Source organism: Symphalangus syndactylus, chromosome 9 (assembly GCF_028878055.3).
Source record: "Symphalangus syndactylus isolate Jambi chromosome 9, NHGRI_mSymSyn1-v2.1_pri, whole genome shotgun sequence".
NCBI classification, from domain to species: domain Eukaryota; kingdom Metazoa; phylum Chordata; class Mammalia; order Primates; family Hylobatidae; genus Symphalangus; species Symphalangus syndactylus.
In genome coordinates this window covers 126,516,984-126,541,423 of record NC_072431.2, presented here as the reverse complement: position 1 = coordinate 126,541,423, position 24,440 = coordinate 126,516,984, and the positions used below count along the sequence as shown (strand labels likewise).

The window sequence follows — 24,440 nt, the reverse complement described above, 5'->3', positions numbered from 1 at the left end:
TTTAAAATGGTAGTAACAGCTATACTTACTCAATTCATATTTGACTGTTAATCGTTTTGAATGTTTAAAAAAAAAAAAAAAAGATTATAGCAAGGTGCAGTGGTGCATGCCTGTAATCCCAGCAATTTGGGAAGCTGAGGCAGGCAGACTGCTGGAGTCTAGAAGTTCAAGAGCAGCCTGGGCAACATGGCAAAACCCAGTCTCTACAAAAAATACAAAAATCAGTTGGGCGTGGTGCTGCATGTCTGTAGTCCAAGCTACTCAGAAGGCTGAGGCAGGAGAGCAGTTTGAGCCCTGGTGGTCAAGGCTGCAGTGAGCCATGACTGCACCACTGCACTCCAGCCTGGGTGACAGAGCGAGACCTTGTCTCAAAAAAAAAAAAGAAAAAGAAAAGAAAAAAAGATGATTATGGTCATGAGGACTAAATGAAATACTAAGAACACTGCTGCTTGGCACAAAGTATGCTATAAACGCTAGTTATTAATATATGTCATCTATTGTATCTTCTCCCTTCTAGTCCAGAGGTATATAAATATTACAAGAGATATGAAAAATTCTACCTAACATAGTATTTTATTTTTTCTTTTGAAATCCGTGAAATTTGCTGGTATGGTATGTATCTTAAGATTGATAATTTATATCAATTTTGTTAGACCTCCTTTTGGGATGGTAGATCACAATGGCTATGCTAGATATACAGGCTATTAATAAACATAAAACATTCACCACAGCATAAGTGGTATGAAAAAAAGTATGCAGAATTAACCTCTTCAGGAAGGTAAATACATAGGAGGGGAAAAGAAAGAGTAGAAAAGAGTACTTTTACAATTCTGTTTGTAAGTCATGATAAATTTTGTTTTATTTTTAAATAAATTCATTCTATTTTGATTCTTTCTATAAATCATAGGTTTAAAAATCAGAAAAACCCTTCCTTGTGTCTATATTATTCATACTATTACTGGGAATATTAAAATACCGATAAAATACAAGCTTCAAAACTTCCATCCCATTTATTTCAGTTCTTTTGTTACTATATACCCTTCTCCAAACTAAATTTTTTTTATTACCTGGGTCACCACATTTAGGTTGTCTAAAAAAGGCCTGTACATTTGATTCTTCTCTGGAACTCTAATGATTGCCTCTGTTATTCCCTCGAACTGCCTGCTCAAATACAGTTACAAGTTAGAAAATTACAGGTCAGCTAACCTACCACTATTTCATAGTTAATTCCCATAATCCTTTGCCATTTTGTCAGCAGGGCAGCTTCTTGTTTTTGTGCATCTTCTATTTCTTCTATCTCAGCTGACAGTAACGGATACCCTGAAACAGTCAAGGCAATTAAGTTAGCAGCAAACTACAAAAATCTCCACATCTTAACATCCTGTGCCAAGGATTCTCTGATCAGAACCCGTTGTATCAAGTCAGACTCTTTGCCCAATATATGGGCTATTCTCATCTCCATAATTATTTTAATACTTCAATTAAGAACCCTATCATTTGTATGTTTGACACTACTCACTTTTAACAGATGTATTTTAAATCTTTACCTCCATTAAAGTGTCCAAGTATTATCTATTTTTTATTTAAAAGAGTAAGGACTCTGAGTAGTTCCAGAATTCACTTCATAGTCCTCTGGTAATGCTACAGTAAAAAAGGATGTCGTCTTCAATGTTGTCTGTTTTATTTTCATTTAGTTCATCAGGGAAAAAAGGACTACGCTATTATTTCACAAAATCAAACAAATGAAATCAACAAATAATATATATAACTCCAAGTACAAGAAAATATAAAGAAATAATAAAAAACTAAGGCTATACATTAAAATAAAAGCCTACAATTGGTATCTCAGTAATTTATAAAAAGAGAAATTTTTAAAAGGAAAGAAAAACACCAAACAAATTATGTAAACAATACTGAATTTAAAATGCTTACCTAAAACAAGAAACTGGTTGAGAAATTTAAAGTCATAGTCAAAGATTTCCATATTTCATAACAGTTCTTACTCATAAGATTTGTCTTTTTAAAATCTCTATTAGGCACTATTCTCTAAATTTCAATATCCTTTGTAGCATTCAAATTTCAAATTTAAAAAGTGTTAAAAAAATTCAGATTTCTTATTAGTTGCCTCCTCTTTTAGTGGGAATATCCAGGAGTTTTCATTCCAGGCATATTTTGTAGGTTTGTTATGCTTTAAGCTAATAAGATGATTCTGTATTCTCCTTAAAAGACTGTAAACAATGAACTATATATATATTTTTTTAGTTTGAAGACTAGCCTCCCCAAATAAGTGTTACTTCCTCAAAATTAAATTCAGTCCAGAGGTTAACAGATATAAAAGTGTAGCTAGATAGAAGAAATATGTTCCAGTGTTTTTGTTTGTTTATTTGTTTGTTTTTAAATTAGATGGGGGGTCTTGCTATGTTGCTCAGGCTGGTCTCAAACTTCTAGTCTCAGTAACACTCCCGAGTAGCTGGGACTACACCAATAAGCCACCATGCTGAGCAATTCTAACACTATCGGGTGACTACGATTAACTATATTCTCTTTTTAAAATATTTTATTGATACATAATTGTACATATTTATAGGGTATATGTGATATGTGATATTTTGATACATGCATACAATGTGTAATGATCAAATACGGATAATTAGGATATCCATTCCCTCAAACATTTATTATATTTTTTGTGTGTGTTGGCAACATTCCAAATCTTCTTCCTATTTTGATATATACAATAAGTTATTAATTATTGTCACCCTACTGTGCTGTTGAACACTAGAATTTATTCCTTCTAGTTAACTGCATTTTTGTGCCCAGTAACCAATACCTCTTCATCCCACCCCTCCTCAAACTCTTCCAAGCCTCTGGTCATTCTACTCTCTACGTCCAGAAATCAACTTTTTAAGCTCCTACTTCTAAGTGAGATCATGCAGTATGTGTCTTTCTGTGCTTGGTTTATTTCACTTAACACAATGTCCTCCAGTTTCATCCATGTTGTTAAAAAAGACAAAATTTCATTCTTTTTGTGGCTGAATGATATTCCATCGTGTATATATACCACACTTTCTTCATCCATTCTCCTGTTGATTGGCATTTAGGTTGCTTCCATATCTTAGCCATAGTGAACAGAAAGGCAATAAACATAGGGGTACAGATATCTCTTTGCTATACTGATTTCTTTTCTTTTGGATATATACCCAAGAGTAGGATTGCTGGATCATATGGTAGTTTAACTGTTCGTTTTTTGAGGAACCTCCATAATGCTCTCCCTAGTGGCTGTACTAATTTACATTACCACCAACAGCATTATGAGGGTTCCCCTTTCTCCACATCCTTGTCAGCATTCATTATTGCTTGTCCTTTGGATAAAAGCCATTTTAATTAGGGTGAGATGATATCTCATTGTAGTTTTGACTTGCATTTTTCTGATGATCAGTAATGAACATTTTTTCATATACCTATTGGCCATTCGTATGTCTTCCTTTGAGGAATGTCTATTCAGATGTTTTGTGCACTTTTAATAAGATGATTTGATTTTTTTTCTATTGAGTTTTTTGAGCTCTTTATATAGTCTGGTTATTAATCAGATGGGTAGCTTGAAAATATTTTCTCCCATTCTTTGGGTTGTCTGTTTATATTGTTGATTGTTACCTTTGCTGTGCAGAAAAGCTTTTTAGCTTGATGTGATCCCATTTGTCCATTTTGGCTTTGGTTGCCTGTGCTTTTGTGGTATTACATAAAAAATCTTTGCCCAGACCAATCCAATGTCCTGAAGCATTTTCCTAACGTTTCCTTCAGGTCTTATATTTAGGTCTTTAATCTGTGTGTGTGTGTGTGTGTGTGTGTGTGTGTGTGTGTGTTTTAGGACAGGCCTTTGTAACATATTTTGAAGTCTGTTGGTATGATGCCTCTAGCTTTGTTCTTTTTGCTCTATACTGCTTTGGCTATTTGGAGTCATTTGTGGGTACATATGAATTTTAGGGTTGTTTTCTCTACTTCGGTGAAGAATGTCATTGGTATATTCATAGGTATAGCATTGAATATCTAGATATCTTTTGGTAGTATGGATATTTTAACAATATTAATTCTTCTAGTCCATGATCATTCTCTACTTCTGTGAAGAATGCCATTGGTGTATTTATAGGTGTGGCATTGAACATATAGGTATCTTTTGGTAGTATGGATGTTTTAACAATATTAATTCTTCTGGTCCATGATCATTCTCTACTTGAAGAATGTCATTGGTATACTCATAGGTATGGCAATGAATATATAGATATGTTTTGGTAGTATGGATATTTTAACAATATTAATTCTTCTAGTCCATGATCATAGAATATCTTTCCATATTTTGTGTCCTTTTCAATTTCTCTCATCAGTGTCCCATAGGTTTCACTGCAGAAATCTTTTACTTCTTTGTTTACATTTATTCCTAGGTATTTTATTTTTCTTGTAGCTGTTGTAAATGGGATCACTTTCTTGATTTCTTTTTCAGATTATTTGCTGTGGTGTATGCTACTCATTTTTTATGTTGAGTATGTATCCTGCAACTTTACTAAATTCATATATCAGTTCTAACCATTTTTGGTGAATTCTTTAGGTTTCTAAATATAGGATCATTTTATCTGCAAATAAGGACAATTTGACTTATCTCTTTCCAATCTGGATGCCCGTTATTTCTTTCTCTTGCTTAATTGCTCTGGCAAGGACTTGCAGTACTTATGTTGAAAAAAAGGTGGTAAAAGTGAGCATCCTTGTCTTGTTCCAGATCTTAGAGAAAAGTCTTTGGACTTTTCTCTGTTCAGTATATTAGCTGTGGATTTTTCATCTATGGCCTTGATTATTCTAAGGCATGTTCTTTCTACTGCTAGTTTGTTGAAAGATTTTATCATGAAGGGATGCTGAATGCTTCTTCAGCATCTATTTGATGTATTCCATTTACTGATTGGCGTATGTTGAAACATCCTTGCATCCTTGGGATGAATCATACTTGATAATGATTAATGATCTTTTTAATGTGTTGTTGAATCTGGTTTGCTACTATTTGGTTGAGGATTTTTGCAACTATGTTCATGAAGGATTTGTAGTTTTCTTTTCATTGTGTGTCCTTCTCTGGTTTTAGAATCACGGCAAGGCTGGCCCCAAATAATGAGTTTGTGAGTATTCCCTCCTCTTCAAGTTTTTGGAATAGTTTAGTAGAACTGGGTTAGTTATTTAAATGTTTGGTAGAATTCTGCAGTGAAGTGTTAAGTCCTGGGATTCTCTTTAATTAGAGACTTTTTATTACCAACTCAATCTTGTTACTGGTCCGTTCAAGTTCTCTATTTCTTCATGGTTTAATCTTATAATTTTGGTAGACTGTAATTGTCCAGGAATTTATCCATCTCTTCTAGGTTTTCTAATTTACTGGTGTGCAGTTGTTCATAATAGTCTCTAACAATCCTATGTATTTCAATAGTATCAATTATAATGTCTCCTATTTGTCTCTGATTTTATCTATTTTAGGTCATCTTTTTGGCTTAGTTACTATGGCGAAAGACGTGATGATTTCGTTTACCTTTACACAACCAACTTTCTGTTTTCTTACTGTTTTGTATTTTCGTCTCAATTTCATTTATTTCTGCTACAATTATTCTTCTTTCCTTCTGCTCCTTCGGGTTTGGTTCGTTCTTGCTTTTCTAAAGTTCATATTAGTTTGTTTATTTGAAGTCTGTCTTCTTTTTTGATGTAGGTATTTGTTGTTATAAACTTCCCCCTCAGAACTGCTTTTGCTGTAGGCCACAGGTTTGGTATGCTGTGTTCCCATTTTCATTTGTCTCAAGAAATTTTTAAATTTCCTTTTTAATTTATTGACTCATTCACTGTTCAGAAGCATAGTATTAAATTTCAATGAATTTGTAGAGTTTTCAATGTTTCTTCTGTTATTGATATCTAGTTTTATTCCATTATGGTCAGAAAAGATACTTGATATGATTTTGATATTTTAAGATTTATAAAGACTTGTTTTGTGACCTAATATATGGTCTAGCCTGGAGTATGTTCCATACGCTGCTGAGAAAAATGTGTATTCTGCAGCTGTTGGACGGAATGTCCTGTAAATGTCTATTGGGTCAATTTGGACAATGAAGTCTACAGATGTTTTACTGTATTTACTGTTGATTTTCTGTCTGGATAATCTGTCTACTGCTGAAAGTAGGGTGCAGCAGTCCCCTGTAATTATCATATTGCAATAAATCTCTCCCTTCAGGTTTATTTATTTTTTTAATATATTTAGGTGCTCTGATGTTGGGTGTATATATATTTACAATTGTTATATCTGCTTGCTGTATTGACCTACTGATGCTTTTCTCATTAAATAATGACCTTGTCTTTTTATTTTTTTACTGTTCTTCACTTAGCCTATTTTTTCTGACGTAAGTATAGCTACTCCTGCTCTTCATTTTTGTTCCCATTTACATGAAATATCTTTTTCCATTACTTCGCTAGAAAGCAGTACAGCAATATTGGGGCTCCTTTGAATGTAGTGTTTCTTTTCTCTTGATGCTTTATTTTTTTTTATTTTGCTAATCTGATTATGATGTGCCTTGGGGATTTCCTCTTTGTACTGAATATAGTTGGTTACCTCTAAGCCTGTGGCTGAATGGTGTTGTCTTTCTCTAGATTTGAGAAATTTTCAGCTACTATTTCCTTAAATGTGCTTTCTAGGCCTTTTTCTCTCTGGTATCCTTCAGGAATTCCTATTACACAGAGGTTAGTTCACTTGATGGTATCCCACAGTTCTCATAGTTCTCCTTCACTCTTTTAAATTCTTTTTTCTTTCTTCTCCTCTGATAGGGTTATTTCATATGGTCTATCTCCAAGCTCACTAAGTTTCTCTGTTTGATCAAATTTGCTTCAGTCAAAACTTTCTAATGAGATTTTGGCTTACTGTATTATTTATTTCTAAGGTTTGTATCTTTTATTTATAAAATATAAAAATAAAAGATACAAAGATAAAAATAAAAGATACAGTGAAACAAATTTCTCATTGTGATCCTGGATTATTTTTTAAATTTCATTTTGTTTGCTATCCGTATTTTCCCGTGATTCCCTGAACCTCTTTAACAGAATTATTCTGAATTTTCTGTACAACATTTCATAGATCTTCAATTCTTCCGTGTCCATTGCTGGAGCTTTGTTGGTTTCTTTTGGTGGTATCCTATTTCTCCATGTTTTCACAATCCTTGTATTTTTACACTGATGATGGTTCATTTGAGGAGTTGGCTACCTCTTCCAGTTTTTGCAAGTGCTCTTTGGTGGTGTTAGAGATTTACTACTTAGTATCAGAACTTAAATGCTGGGCTGTTGTTTTTTCCCATTCTGGGGAGGATTTATATGAGTACTGGAACTAAAACACTTCCCTGGAACTAACTCCTTGACTTGCTATTATTTCCTCTAGGGTAGGCTTACAGTGAGCACGGAAAATTAAACACTGCCCTAGAATTGTATTGTTGCCCTGCTATGGGTCCCCAGTCTGGGGAAGATTTAAGCTGGCACCAAAACTTAATCCCAACCTTTCAGTTGTTTCTAGGCCAGGAGATGGCTCCACGAGAGCACCAGGATTTTGTGGAAAATCCAACTAAGGACAGGATCTTCCCACAGATTGTACCCCAGCAGCACCATGGAACCAGCCAGTATCTTCAACATGGCATACCCACTTACCAGAGTGCAGAATACCTGCCAAGATGCATGCCAGTCACTGTGATCAGTGCCTCTGTCTTTGCTCCCAATTCACCCCAAGTGCTTCAGCCCTCCTGGAACTCCCAGTGGTTCACAGGAATGGGACCTAGGTGGATTTCCAGTGAAAGATTACCAGACCAGTGAAGAGACTGAATGTCTACCTCCAATTTTCTCCTCTCATCTTGGGAGCTGTGGGTCTAAAGAAATTCTCTTTGAATGGCATTATGCCAGTTTGAGGAAGGGTGTAGCTCAACCTAAAATTACCATTTATCTTATCAGTTATGGCTCCTCTCAATTCTGTAGGCCCAGGAAGTTTCTCTGCTTCTCCCTCTAGTTCTGGTGAACTCAGGGTGGTATTTTTGTCTTTGATAGTTTCTAGTTGTATATATACAGGAAGAAGGATGTGGGAGGAACTTCTAATCTGCCATCTTGTTGATGTCACTCTTCAATTTACTGCATATTTTCAAATAGCCGGAGGAGCAAGATGTTGTGTTGAATGTTCCCAACACAAAGAAAAAATAAATCTATGAGGTGATGGATATGCTAATTACTCTGATTTGATCATTATACACTGTATACATGTATGTAAATATCAGACTGTACCCCAAACATATGTTCAATTATTATACGTCAATTAAAAATAACAAAAGCAAATAAACAAATTCAGTACAGAGAGAAATAACTGTGCAAGGATGAACACAGATTACAGGGAAGCTTTGAACTGATTCTGCAAGAGAAATAGGAGGGTCAGTTCAGAGTCCTATCTCTTTCCACACTTCCTTTTTCTAAGTCTGCTGTGTTTACACAGCTAGACAGTGATTTAAGCGGGTGAGATTATGAATGGAGAAAGTGGGGAATCATGCTGCTGATAAAAACAGTCTACAATTCATATTGAACCAATCTTCAGCAGAACAACTCTCCATTCTCACCTTCTCACAATTGCCCCAAGACTGGATTTCAGGCATATATTTAAAAATCATAAAGTCTAAACCTCTGATCTTGCTGGAAAGTCAAATGACTTGTCCAGACTTGCACGATGTGTAAAATACCTGTGGAAGAGGCAATAATGTCTTACCCCTTGTCTGAGGACTAGTACTAGGGCAGATGCATTAAAATCACTTAGAAGTTTGTGCCTTATTTTGTTTAAAAAAGATTCTGGGACTCCTGATTCTAGGTCTATAGTCACCCCCATGTATCCTGCCACAGAGAGAGAGAGAGAGAGAGAGAGAGAGAGAGAGCTTTCTCATTAGCTACCTTCACCAAAGCAAAATAGATGGTTCTGCACCTTGGAGACAACTCCCACACCCATGCCCACTTAATATCACAAGTACCATGATCTAAACATTTTTATCCTTTCCTACAATTCCTGATATTCACTTTAGCCTAAATAATTTCTTCACTTATTAGTGTAAAAATGGCAGAATGTTATTAGTACATGTGAACTCCATAGATCTAACTTCTGTAATATCTCTGCAAACATAAATATCCTTTAAAATAGTAAAGCTCATTCAAAATTTTCAGCAGAAAATCCAATAATGAAGGAACAAATATGTTAAAAAACAACAAAGCTTCGGTATAATTATATTCACATGAAGGGAGGGAGATCAGTCCTGTATTCTCTTCAGTGGGTTTAAGTTACCAAGTACCTAAAGCAATCTGAAAGGTAAAGGACGCACACAGCACACAGAATAAAAAGAGGGCAGCAACATTCTGGCAAAACTAGGTATTAAAATAACGCTACTGGCCAGGTGTGGTGGCTCATGCCTATAATCCCAGCACTTTGGGAGACCAAGGTAGGCAGATCATTTGAGGTCAGGAGTTTGAGATCAGCCTGGCCAACATGGCGAAACCTGTCTCTAATATGAATAATAATAATGCTACTCTAAATTTTAAAAAATAGCTTAATGGGTCCTAAGTTTACAGCAAGAGAATTCCCAGAAGGTATGATAATTTCTCTGCAATTACCTTCCAAACCCAATATTAAATCTTGGAAGCCCTGAAAAATTAAGAAGTGATAAAAAGCCTCCCAAAATTGAATAGTCTTATTCCCAAGAGCTTATGTGTTAACGATTCTCCTGTTTATTTTTTTTTTTTTTTTTTTTTTTTTTTTGAGATGGAGTCTCGCTCTGTCGCCCAGGCTGGAGTGCAGTGGCGCATCTCGGCTCACTGCAAGCTCCGCCTCCCGGGTTCACGCCATTCTCCTGCCTCAGCCTCTCCAAGTAGCTGGGACTACAGGCACGATTCTCCTGTTTATTTTAAAATACTTTATAATTTTATTATTGTTAGTTTATGTTGGCTGTATAGAAAGAAAGAGATTAAATTAAAACCACATATACAATCAGTTAATTCCTAAGGAGTTCAGGTCAAAAAAAATATGGAAGTAAGAATTGATTGACTCAGCAAGAAAGTGTAAGTGAACGATAAACAAAAGTATAATTTAGCTATAAATGGAATGTTTTAATCCATAAGACCACTTAGTCACATTTATAAATACGGATTTACAAACATCACTTTTTGAAATTTTTTTTTAGTAACTTGCAATATATCCATAGAGGCTTAATCAAATTTGTAAAAATCATTTCTAAAAAAGAAAAATAATGAACTACATAATAAGCTGGCTCTAGATGTTTACCTTCTTCTTCAATTGGTAATATGTTGGTGTTTCTCCTCGAAGATAAAGAATCTTCATCTTTTTCATAATTTTCTTAAAGACAAAAATATTTTAGTAATTTTACCTTTACTATAATCAAGTACTTGAATTTTTCTAAGCCCAGTATATTTATTTGAACTCCTACATGAGAGTCTGTTTTTTAGAGATAAACTTCTCAATAACTATATGTACTTAAAGGCAAGTTCTGTTCGTGGAAAAGAATACATTTCTCCTGTGATTTGCCCCTCTGTCTCTTAATACTGCAATATGTATAAATGGCATAAATATCAGAATGGTCAACAATTTTAGAAATGAAACGGCACTTTTCAGCCAAAAGCCTGATTTCTACCAATAAACCCCTGAGCTACACAAGGGTTTCAGTAATTTGCAGACATATTCATGTACAAACAGCTTATGAATGACATTTCTAAATGTGGAATTAAAGTCGATTCCTTCAAGGAAAGGCTGGGCATTTATAATTATTATGAAGGTCACGTAAATAATCCAGGCAGAAATGCATCCCCCTAAAGTGAGAACATTGCAATGACATCCAGAAGTAAGGCAGAAACAGAAAGGTAAATGACTGCCTGTTTCCAACTGAGAAATGGTGACAACGAATAGGATAGAAAGAAATCTGCTCTATTCAGAAGCCTACTCTATAGTTTATAAACACATTGCTGGTTCCAGTCAATCCTGACTTTATTAAACTTCTTTTCTCACCTTGGTTTGTAATGAATAGTTGAGGGTAAAAAGCATTCTGAATAATTAAGAACCATTCTGAAATAGTAAGTTACTTTGGAATTTAAAAAAAATTGGAGACAATATAAAGGTCTAACTAAAAAACCAGATTAACCTAGGATTACCTTTGATTATGCTGGCATTAACAGGAGACAAATCTGCATCTTTTGTGACGTCTTCCCTTGACATGAGCTCGGCTTCCTGCTTCATTCCTCTCCTCATTAGTGTCAGGAGCACAGTTTGTCCTGTGTGTCGCAATACCTCTACTGCTTGCTGATTAGTAAAACCCTGAAGGTTTGTGCCATCTACCTGTGATTAAAAAAAAAAAAAGCATGTTATGTGTTAAATAAATGCATATTTGTATTACCAATTCACAAAATGTGTATGTATAGTTTGTTAGTGTGAAAAGAATGGAGAATAAGTATTCACCTTATTAGGGAATGAACAGTAAGCCCCTAATATCTCTTTGGGAACCAGTATTAACAGGGATGCACTAGAATCATTTGAGAGGGTTCTGTTTATTTTAATATAGATTCTGGGGTACCATATCCAGAAACTGAGTCACTAGTTCTAGGGTAGGACACAGGCTTCTATGCCTTTTTTTTCCCTTTTTGTTGAGACAGGGTCTCACTCTGTTGCCCAGCCTGGAGTGCAGTGGCACAATCATGGCTTCCTTCAATCTTAACCTCCTAGGCTCAAGCGATGCTCCCACTGCATCTTCCCAAGTAGCTGGGACCACATGCACACACCACCACACCTGGCTAATTTTTAATTTTTCTTTTTCTTTCTCACTCTGTCACCAGGCTGGAATGTAGTGGTGTGATCTCGGCTCATTGCAACCTCCACCTCCCAGGTGCAAGTGATTCTCCTGCCTCAGCCTCCCGAATAGCTGAGACTACAGGTGCGTGCCACCATGCCCAGCTAATTTTTGTATTTTCAGTAGAGTCGGACTTTGACCATGTTGGCCAGGATGGTCTTGATCCCTTGACCTCATGGTCTGCCTGCCTCGGCCTCCCAAAGTGCTGAGATTACAGGCGTGAGCCACTGCACCTGGCCTACTTTTTAAAAAAATTTGTAGAGATGAGGTCTCCCTATGTTGCCGAGGCTAGTCTTGAACTCCAGGGCTCAAGGGATCCTCCCACCTCAGCCTTCCAAAATGGTGGGTTTACAGATAAGGGCCACTGTGCCCCACTTCTACTCCTTTCTAAATATGCTTTTATATTCCTTAGGTGATCTCAATGCACAGTTAAGTTTGGAAACCAGAACTATGCAGGATTAAAAGGTATAGAAGACAGTGATGAATGTGCTCATTGAGTGCACTGATGCATCGCAAGGTCATATTTATATTGCGTTTCAAAAAAGAAAGAAAAAAAGTGTCTTGTCTATTTGTCTTTTCAAAAAAATACATTTGACTTTCCCCTTTTCAAAAATGACAAAACATTCAAAAATTTCCCAGTGATCTTTCCACAATATAGATATGATCATATCTCCCCAACCCTCTCTTCTACAGAAAACTCCTTAGGACAATGCTCCAAATTCTCAACGTGGCTTAGAATGGCCTGTGCCAACCGCTCCCACCTCCCACCAGCCCCAACCTCATCTCTCATGATGCTGTCCATTACTCTCTGCCCCTCAGCCACAGAGGGCTCACTTCCATTCCTCTGACTTGCAGTGCTCTCTTCAGCCATGGAGTCTCCGCAAGTCCTGTTACCTCAGCCTAGACTCTCTGGATAGCCCACTCTAGACCATGCTCTTTCTCAATAGCTTACACAGAAAACATGTATAATTGCTTTATATCTCCGTTCAATAGTTGTTTTCATAATAAACCACCTTGATGTCTTTGACTGCAGTCAAAGCCCCCTTTTACCCATTCTTCCTCATAGCATTTTTCAGAATTTTAATTTTACATTTTCTGCTATTATGCAGTTTATGACTATATGCTCCAACGACAGGCTCTGTATCATTTCTCCTTATAGTAGTGTCATCAAAACATGGTGCTGTCCATACTATAGATATTAAAATATAGAGCAATTGGCTCATAGGTCAAAAACTTATCTGTAAAGCAAATTATATTCTGAGGTAGATAAATATAAATTTTAACAACATGTTGTTTAATTCATAAAATCACAGTAAAAACAATTTGAAAAAGCAGAGGAATAAATTTAATGCTGAAATTCAAAGTCATTAATATTCCTTAGAATTGCAAAATGACTATAAAATGACTGTATGTGTAATGCTTTTCCAAGCATAGTGGGGCCATATTAGGCACTCAAATGTTTACTAAGTTAGAAAAGATCTGGATTTTATAATCTAAATCTTATAATTCAGATGTTTACTACCTTAGTAAATATGTGAAAATTATAAGATCTAGATCAAGGCTGGGTGCAGTGGCTAATGCCTAGTAATCCCAGTACTTTGGGAGGCTGAGGCAGAAGGATTGCTTGAGCCCAACAGTTTGAGGCCAGCCTGGGCAACAAGCTGAAACCCTGTCTCTATAAAAAATAGAAAAATTAGCCAGGTGTATTGGCACATGATTGTAATCCCATCTACTCAGGAGGCTGAGTTGAGAGGATCACTTGAGCCCAGAAGGTTCAAAAGGCTGCAGTGAGCCATGATCATGCCAGTGCATTCCAGCCTGGGCATCAGAGTGAGACCCTGTCTTACATAAATAAATATTAAAAAAAAAAAAAGACCTAGATCAGTTGTCTCCAAGATGGAGTACCCTTACTGCAAAGGTTTCTGAAAGAATATAATAAAACCTCTAAATAAACATTTTAAAAACCCATTTTTTTAGTAAACATGTGTATATGTGGGTGTGTATATATGTAATTATGTGTATGTACACATATGTAAACACCATATAATGTCTGTTGTTTATATAGGATAATAATATATGTAACAACAATATATACGAATATATAGTGAGGAGGAAAGAGGGAAAATGAGTAGTTAGCTATTTTTACTAGAGGGAATATTCAATCAAAAATCCAGAAACCTCTGATTTAGCTGAAAATCTCATACTCTGTCAGTTCCTTAAACCTTCTATGATACTTCTGAGCTGGATGGTGACTTGAACATAAGTATCTGGCTCTGTTCTTTCTCCCTATCTCCACCCTGCTGATTCCCTGTTAGAAAAACTAACAATATTGCAACAAAACTGGAAACCAAAGAAGCACCAAGGTACTTAGACCAGCAACTTGGAGGAATTTTTACTAGAAATGGTCTGCGCATGGCCAGGTCAAAGGCAGGAATCTCTGTATGTATGGGAATAGCCTGCCTGGTCTATAAGAAGAAACTTCAGCAAAAAACAAAAAATATCTTCTCATTAAATGAGACAGTCAGAGGGTATATGCGGATCCTAACCAGTAACTCCAAGAAACACACCAAGTACTGAAGGCCATACTAAGCTGGGTTGCATGTAATAGCACAGAATTACTTTATTTGTAATAAAAATTACCTTAACCACACATGTGTGCACACAAGCACACACACAACTCCAAATACCTCCTGGCTATCAGAGCAAACACAGAAAACAAAAACAGAGGCAAAATCCCCCAGTGTGATCCTCTACCACTGTTTTCCTATTCATTTTGTTAATCTACAAATGAATCAAGTGAAGCTACAGTAAATTTAAACTTTCCCCTTCCCTGTCACTTTGTCAAGTCCTAAATCATCTGGAAAAAAAACATACAATCTGCAGCAGAACCCATCTCAACTTCCATCTGCCCAGTTATTTTTGAGAATGACCAAGGGTCATGGGATGTGAAATAAGATACCACGGTCCAAAAGCAGGTTGCATACTGAAGATCGGTGCATGTATCTTCCTATGAAGTTGTTATTGCAGTGAACAGGAAAAAAGATATTTCCTGAAACTTACTATCAAAATAGTTCACATTTCCTTGTATTTATGGAAGCAGGAATTACAGTTACAAAGAAGAAACAAGTATCTATCCCCCCAAAAAAAGAAAAAGAAAACTTACAATGAAGGCAGTCAACAAGATTTTAAGTACTGCAAAAACAAAGTCCAGGTGATGCATGCAATGTTCCCGTATCTCAGAGGAAAAGAATAAACAGAGAAAAAATGATCAGAAACAAGACTGGAGACACACAGGCTGATCTAGGAAATCCAACACACTAATAAAAGAAATTATAAGGAGAAGATGATACATGAGGGGGATAAAAAATCAAAGAAAGGATTAGGGAGAAGGGAAACTTACCCAACCCTACAAATCAAAAAGGCACATGAAAAACCAGAAAATGATGAGAAATTAAAAAAAAAAAAAAAGAAAACCTCACACCTGAATGTATCCTGGTAAAATTCTTATATTTCAAAGATAAAAAGAAAAAAGATCTACCAGCCTCTAGGCAGCAAAGAGACAGACTAGGTTATCTGTACAACTGTGGTAAAGAAATTACAAACCAAGAATCTTATACTTAGTGTGATGTATGAGAAAACAGAAATTGTGCTTGAGATGCTATGATCATTAATATCCTATACCAAAGCAAGTTGTAAAAAGGGCCACCAAGCAGAAATTTAAACTAGGTGGTAAAGAACTACAATTCACACACATTCAGGGCATAAAAGAGCTAAGTGCTGTTAAATGTTAAGAAAAACTTAAGAGGAAGATTTTTTTTTTTAAGAAGAAAGAATGCTACACGCTACCCACCCAGGTATTTTACCCTTGACTTCAAATCCAAAGTGACCTGCAGAAGAGGCAATGCAGCAGATTGTGTCTAACGCCATCAGGAGGATAAGGAAGAGGCTGTTTAGCTGCTTTGGCAGTGGAGCCAGAGGAAACTTCTGTTATGTTGAGAACTGCTCACCTCTCTAACTTTGTCTGGGCATAGACCACACAGGAGTGAGCTAGGCTCAAGTCATTTTGAAACCTACCACAGGATCCCAAGAGAATGATGGGACTCAAAAGAGACAATCTATGAAACAGATTGCTGAGAAATCAGGGGCCAGTGGGAAGAAGAGTCGGCTACATAAAAAATCCATCATCTGTTATTCATGGAAAGTCAAGTCAAATATATCTCCATTGGAATCTTCCAAGAGCCCAAGAAGAAACCCTCAGAGATAGTCAGTTTTGAACATCTGCCAGGCTCACTTAGCACAAAGCCATCTTTCAGTAGTCAGAGACAAAATGCCCCTTCCTTCTTCCTTCTCTTCTCTCAACTTTTACACCATAAAAGCCAAAATAAGGTGTGGGTATAAAAGAAGAATTAGGTGGGGAGAGACAGACTGAGTAATATACCCTCTATCTCTAGGTAAGCCATCAGTTCATAGCGGGCTTCTAATATGCCAGGGGGTTCATTTGAAATTAGACTATTATTTAGTATGGGAAAAATTTCATTACTAATTTGCAACTGTGTCTGATTATTTTGATTGGTCACAGGATAACTTACCCTACAAGAACATCCTAAGACATGAAGACTTGCCTAAGATTTCTTCTAGGGGAAGGGGAAGAACCTTCCCATTAAAAATTAAAAGGGGCAGTTGATGACAAAATTTTTTAAGTTAAGATTATATCTAATAAATCCTCTTTGTCCAACATATTTGTTATCACCAGCTAAATAGTCAAAATATAAGAAGTCAGCACAAGAGGTTCTCAGAGACAAAAAGTTTAGAAAGTCCACTAAAACATTCTCTTCCTGTAAAGTTTACTCAAAACACTCTAGCCAAATGAGAGATTAATCGGATTTAAAATTCAAAGTAAGAAATCTGTAGTATACAAGATACAGTGCTGAGCAACAAAATAAGTAAAATTCAAATCTAAATAATAGTATTACAGCAACAAAATAGAATTTAAATGTTTCACGTCCTTAAAAGAAATATAAGGTAGTATGTAATAATCTGTCTGTAACAACAAACTGTAAACAACATAACGATCCATGATTAAGCCTGCTTCAATATATCACAACAGACCTACATGTGCTTACATAACTACCTCTCCCAGGTAAATTTTTAAGTAAAATAAAAAGGTATAGACAAATATAATATGATGCTATTTAAACATAAATACATAGAATTTTTCTAAAAATTCTAAAAATCTAGTGGTTTCTATGAGAAGGCTTTTTAACCATGTTCAAATTTTATATTCTTTAAACCTTAAAGACAAAAATTAATGTAAAATAAATGAATGTGTTATTTACTCTCACAGTAATAAAGGAAAAAAAATGGCAAAAATCTCCACATTGGGGCTCCATGAAAATTCATAAAATGCATAGAACTTTAGGCTGTTTTTTATCTGCAAAACATTTTTATTGTTCAATTCTATTTAAAAGTGAAGTTTTATTTAGAAAAATCTAACGTGTATGATTTTATTTAATAACAGTAACTTAAAATATGTTTAAAAAATGAATTTTTTTCCTTTATCTTCCGAACTTGATGACTTGGATTTTAAAATGTATTCCTTACTCAAATGACAGAGAATAATACTAGCACGAAGAAATTGCTATAACAGAACAGTCATGAACTTTTAAACCTAGACTTCTGTTCAAATGTCTTAGTTACCTTCATCTGTATTGTGGAAATAAGAAGATCTATTTTCCAAGAATTATACCACATGGCACTTTGTACTGGGAAGATACTCAGAAGCTAGTTATTGAAAGAGTAAGGAAGTGAGTAATAAACATAAAAATCTCCAAGGCTTTCGTTGGAGAGGTTTCTGTTCAATATAATCACACCCATGCTACATATGAGCCAAAGTCACTGAAGCCTAAGGGGTCCTGGTTAGCTCTGGTTCCCCTTTATCACAAGAGAGTCAAGAAGTCAGTTCAGAACCCATAGTACCACAGAGAATAGTAATGCAGAACTAGGTAGTATAATGGCAGCAAATTGCCTATGTGCTATCTCATGAAAAGAAGAGATCCAGGCCGGGTGCAGTGGCTCATACCTGTAATCACAACACTTTGGAAGGCAGAGGCGAGAGGATCTGTCAAGCCCAGGAGTTCAAGACCACTTGGCCAAGATTTAAAAAAAAAAAAGAAAAAAGAAAGAGAGCCAACATCCTCATAATGTGCACTGCAGACACCACAATTAACAGGAACAATTATAGGGGAGAAATATTAGTTGGAACAACTTACAAAATCTGGCCCCTGAGTGTACTCAACCTAGGTTGCCAGGGCCTCCTCCAACATATCCTATACGTATAAAGACAGAACTTCAATCTATGAACACAGTCACAGAAAACCAAAAGCAACGTTTGACACTTTTCCTTATTTATATGCTTATTTAATAATTTTTTATCAATTGTAAGTTCCTACTGCTTTTAGCATAGATATGGAATACCAAACTAAAAAGAATGAGTGCATGTTTTTATCTTACGACAAGTTTGGTCAACTTTTTGAAAAAACAACAGAGTTCTTTTGTCAAATAGTCAAATTATTTAAAGAATACCAACACATGAAATGGGAAAAATGAAGACATTCAGTCTATTCATCGTCACTGTAATGCCTACAGTGAAACCCTATTGACCCAGGGGTCCACAGAACACAATGTGTAAAACAAAGAAGCTTAGAACAAAATATTTTTAAGTTACAAAATAACTCTTCAAAATAGTAAGAAATAATTTCTTAATCTCATCACTTCAACAACTACAAAATAAAAATAGATTATACTCCTAATAGCTGCTGTCAAAACAAAAATCGAACAAATAATAGACAAAGACTGCAGTTGTGAAAATGCAACTGGATGTGAAGAACATTACTGCAAATATCTCAAAAGTCCACAAGATGGTGATATTTAGTAAAAAATTAATACATATTCAAAAGCATTGCATGATGTTCTCCAGGAATTTAAAATGCTTATATCTTTGTAGTAAAAGAATGTTTGCTAAAAATTAAAAATCAGAATATTGATGAGTGAAGTCAAGTGATTTTATTGAAAGCAAGAAAACAAATCAGAGAAAAGATTCTTCCACCTTCGCATCAACAATTTCCTTCGTCACTGACCTTGCCTAAGAGGAATTATATTTGAGATTCCACTTATATAAGAATGAAGATAATGACAAATTTAGGGGGAAGTTATCATGAGACTCTTTCAGTGATAGGCCCTCAATAAATAATATCTGCTTAATTATTAAACTGCTATCAGATATCTGCTATCAGATATTGTCAATAAAATACTCATTTGATTTTCCTGAATATCACACAGAGAAGTTTCCTTATCCCAACTTTATAAGTGAAGAAACTAAATCAGGACATTTGGTAAATGGTAAAACACAGAATTATCATAAGATTCAGCAATTCCACTCCTAAGTATACACCCAAGAAAAATGAAAACATATATGTACATAAAAGCTTGTACATGAATGTTCACAGCAGCATTATTCATAACAGCTAAAAAGTAGAAACAACCCAAATGTCCACCAACTGATGAATGGGTAAATAAAATATGGTATATCTATATAAAGGAATATTACTGAGCAATAAAGGGAAATGAAGACTGAAACATGCTACAATACAGATGAAACTTGAAAGCATTATGCTAAGTGAAAGGAGTCAGTCACAAAAACCACATCTTGTATGATTCCATTTACATGAAATATCCAGAATAGGTAAATCCATAGAGACAGAAAGTAGATTGGTAGTTTCCTAGGACTGGGAGAATGGGGGAGAAAGTGACTGCTAAGGGGCACTGAAAATGTTTTTAGGGTAATGAAAATATTCTAAAATTCATCGTGGTAATGAATGCACACCTCTGTGAATACACTAAAAGCTATTGTATTGTACATTTTAAATGGGTGAATTATATGGTATGTGAATTACATTTCAATCAAGCTTATTTTTTAAAAAGTTTTCTAATTGATTAATATAGACAACTTAGGAGAAAAAAGTAAATTAGCTATGCTTTCAATTTGTAATTCAGCATCAGATATGGATTTAGACTCTGTATCTATTCCTTCTCTCTTTCACTTTCCCCCAAAACAAAAAAATGTACAGTAATTCATTTACATTGTATGGTAAAATGGAGATACACAGAGAAAGCTCATTTCAGGCATATAGCCAGACGAGGTGGCAAGCACAACTTGATCTTCAGTGTAGATCTGAAGAGGTGAACAGGCGTAGGTAGGAGTTTCACAGAACAAAACCCAAGAAGACTCACAGAGTTATAATGTGGACCTAAAGAGAGAGATAAAGGACTCCTCTATTTTTTAAAATCATGGTAGAAAAACACAATATTTACCATCTTACCCATTTTGAATAGTACAATTCAATAGTGCTAAGTATATTCACATTATTGTGCAACAGGTCTCCGGAATTTTTTCATCTTGCAGAACTGCAGAAATATACCCATTGAACAACTCCTCATTTCCCCTCTCCCCAGTCCCTGGGAGCCACTATTCTACTTTGTTTCTATAAGTCTTTTTGAGATACTTCATATCAGTAAAATCATACAGTATTTGTCTCTTTGTGACTTATTTCACTTAGCATAATGTCCTCAAGGTTTTTCAATACTGAAGCATGTGATAAGATTTCCTTCTTTGTAAAGACTGAATAACATTCTATCGGAGATATATATATATATATCATATTTTGATAAATATATATCAATATGTGTGTATATATATCAATATGTGTCTATATATCTATATATGTCAACTTATATATCAATATGTGTGTATATATAATCACATATATATATATATATATATATATATATATATATATATATATATCACATTTTGTTTATCCATTCATAGATATTTGGGTTGCTTCCATGTCATGGCGAGTGTGAATAATATTGCTATGAATAAGGACTCCTCTACCTTAATATCCTACTTTCTCACTATTATTAAGATTCTAAGGGAACAGCAGAAACTTAAGCATAAACAAATACCTATTAAGATAAATCAGCATTCCCTCAAGATATCTTTCAAAGAATATGAATATATGTTTGAAAAAATAAAGACCTCACAATTACAAAAGTTTAGAAAACACTAAGGTAAAACAGATAAACAGGTTTCTCTATTGCAGGTTTTTTGTTTTTTTTTTTGTTTTTTTTTTTTTTGTCTTTTTTTAGAGGCAAGATCTCATTCTGTTGCCCAGGCTGGAGTGCAGTGGTGCAATCATAGCTCACTATAGCCTTGAACTCCTAGACTCAAGGAATCCTCCCACCTTGGCTTCTCAAGTAGCTAGAACTACAGGCAGACAACATCATGCTGAGCAATTTGTTTTTTTGTTTTTTTTAAGAGATAAGATCTGCCTGTGTTGGGATTACAGGCATGAGCCACCAGCTCAATGAAGACGCCCAGCTGTCTTCAATTTTTCTATGTGCACTGTGAATTCATACGAGACTATATGGTAGGCAGTTTTCCCTTAAACTTATTTGATAAGGAAGTTTTGGTGCAGGGTCTCTTGAATTTCTGTTTCAGGCTGCAGTCTGGGGAGTCTGCTATCAACCGAACACTGAAATTAAAGTTGGGCTCTTCTGTACAGTGCCTTGAATAGCCATGTTTAAAACACATTGATGTTACAATGATAACAATGATAGCTTGAACTAATTACAAGAAGCTAGTTTTTTTTTTTTTTTTTTCATTCTTATATATCCTCAGGGCTGAAAGGAGCCCCAGCCATAAAGCCAACAATAACAGTATCGTTCTGCTGATTAAAAAAAAAACAATGCAGGCATCCCTAATTCATATTCCAATACCCTAAAGGTACTGGACATCTGGTCTCTACCTTTGGAGTATCTGCAAGGAAAGTATAAGTGTAATATTAATGTAATAAATTCATTACAACCAGAAATTAGATATATCAGGAATTATTCAAGAAGGAAGTCTCCCGTTTGGAACTGAGACAAGTAAAGCTTATATCCAATGCCCTTATTTTACTTCCACAAAATAATAGAAAGGGTAATTGTAACAATAGCCTCAAGTCACCAAAAAAGCTTAAATTAGTACAGAGTTAACTCTAGCTCTCGAAACTAAGTAAACTAGGAGAATACAACTCTCAACCATGAAAATTAACAAAGCTATTGTTAAATGTGTAACTTACTGCTATAATTTGGTCTCCAATTTGGATTCTTCCATCATGCTCAACGGCACTGCTTTTTGTAATGCTCTTTACAAAGATTCCTGAAGGTTCTAAGATTAGAAATAGTTTATTTTTCACAATTTTCAAAGCACATTCAAAGAATATCCATCTTCGATTCTCCAACTATAAAGCTCTAATTCAGAATAAATACGTATCATCTAGTAGAAACATAGGCTAAAGAATAAGATAATTGTTTTGTCTGTCTTAAATACAATATAAGAGTCACCTACACTAAATTATTCCTAAGGAAGTTTTCAACCAGTTTATCCAACAATCTGAAACATGTAATATCAACTCAATATTTCATAAGAGATAGATATCAGAGGTAATTGTCAAGTTTAAAAGAATATTTAATGTTTAAAATTACCCAATTTTTTATCTCCAATGTAGCCAGCAATGGTAATTCCTAATCCTTGGACATTTTTAGTGAGTTCTACATCAAATGTCTCACTTTCTTCACCTTTCTGAGTAGAAGCATCAACCTACAATAAAATCAATAAATATACGGTGAAATAATATGTAAAAAAACAAAAAACAAACAAACAAAAAAGCCACGATAAAATAAAGCCACAGGCCTACTTTAATTCTCTAGCAGAGAATTATAGTAGAAATGATTCCTTTAATCCTGAAAACAGGGATAGGCATCATCATATTTTTGCTCAGAAAGGGATGTCAGGAATAAGGTTGAACCTTCCCTTATCAGAGAATACATTATTGTTTGCGTACAATACATTTTAAATCAAACAGGTTTTTTTTTTTAGCAAATTCTATTTTCAGAGATGGCTCATCTTAATTTCTGAAGAAGTCAGGATGCAGTATATCTGAAAGAACTAATGTTATGCATTCAGATCAACAAGTTAAATCTAGCTTTGCCACTTAATCTAGAAAGAAAATATCACTTTGGTCAACTGTCTATCAGGAAAAGAGTAACAACAACTAGACCAGCTACCATTTACTGAGCAGTTTGTGTGTAACTCAGAATTAAGACTCTACATGTCTTAATTCATTATTCCTCATAATTCCTCATAATTCAGCATCCTGAATGATAACTGAAAGTGGGTTTCTCAGATGCCACCTTCTCTAATGTGTAGAGTTGTTACAAATTCCATGTTGGACTGAAGAGCAAGTCTCCCTAAAATTAAGCATTAGTTGATTGGTACAATATATCATCAATAAGCTATTGGTAGTACATATTAGCATGGTGTCAGCAGATCCTACAGAGAACCTTAAGAAGGGCACAAAAAAAATCAAAGCTATAGATTCTAATGGACAGTCAGGTTGGGGCTAGCTGATGTTTTCTAATTTCTTTAAACAAACTCTGACAGTCCACTTAAATGAGATATAATTTTACAGTAAAGTTTGATTTATTTTTTTCATTGCACATAATTATCTGTGCAAACTTAGCAAAAGTTTAAAGTTTAGATAATTACAAGAAAATGACAGGATGAAATCTGCTTCAATTGAAACAAATGTGTTTTCTATTTTTAATAAGACTTATGCGAGTGCTATTTTAGAGAGTGGCAATTTGACTATCGAATGGTTTTAAAAGGGGCACAAGCTTCAGAAATGATGATATGCACAGAACAGATATTTTTCTAAGCTTTCAATTACATCAAGTGGTTTTCGGTATTGCATTCATTTATATAACGCTGAATAAAATGTTTTGTTTACCATAAAAGAATGCCATTTAAACACTTTCATAAACAAGCATTCTTTACTTCTTTCTCTTTGCAAAAATAGCAACCAAATTCAATTCTAAAAACAACAGAATCATGGAAATTACAAGTGTTCTAATAAAGTTTTAAAGGGCTTGTGGAGGAGGTTAGGATATTAAAAAAGAATTTGTAGGAACCGCTTAGAAAAAACTTTAATAGAACAAAACATAGATTTTTTACATCTATGGGAAAAGAATATAGGACTTGTATTTACTATAAGGCTTATCTAGAAATTGGGTGTAATTCTCTTCTTAAATATTTAAGAGATTTCTGGATAAATTATTTTGTTGATATTTATCTTCTGTAGTCTTGCGATCTGTAAATCTGCTGAGATACCCACTACTTTCCAATAATTTTGAAATTCTCTAGCTTTTTTCATATCAAGTTGACAAGGATGGAATGCTATGCATATGAATAAAGTTTTTGTTATAACACCAAAAGAATAACTTTTGTTTGAAAAATTATATAACTGGGTCAGAATAATGACTACTTATTACAAATCTGATAACAGTTCTAAGACATATTTTAAAACAATAACACTAAAAGGTTTTAGTAAGCCTTATTCATATTCACCAAGC

At 34.8% G+C, this 24,440-nt stretch overlaps 1 protein-coding gene across 12 annotated transcripts in view; it reads right to left on the bottom strand.

Moving 5' to 3' along the window:
* MPDZ (multiple PDZ domain crumbs cell polarity complex component) overlaps positions 1–24,440 on the bottom strand; it is a 183,235-nt gene that overhangs the window by 98,025 nt on the left and 60,770 nt on the right. For all 12 annotated transcript variants that reach the window (XM_055294247.2, XM_055294252.2, XM_055294253.2 and 9 more), the window contains exons 10-14: positions 22,515–22,629; positions 22,109–22,197; positions 11,236–11,419; positions 10,355–10,426; positions 1,211–1,320 (exon numbers count right to left, since the gene is read on the bottom strand). In XM_055294247.2, coding sequence (XP_055150222.1) covers positions 1,211–1,320; positions 10,355–10,426; positions 11,236–11,419; positions 22,109–22,197; positions 22,515–22,629 — 570 coding nt within the window. The remainder of the gene's footprint in view (positions 1–1,210; positions 1,321–10,354; positions 10,427–11,235; positions 11,420–22,108; positions 22,198–22,514; positions 22,630–24,440) is intronic.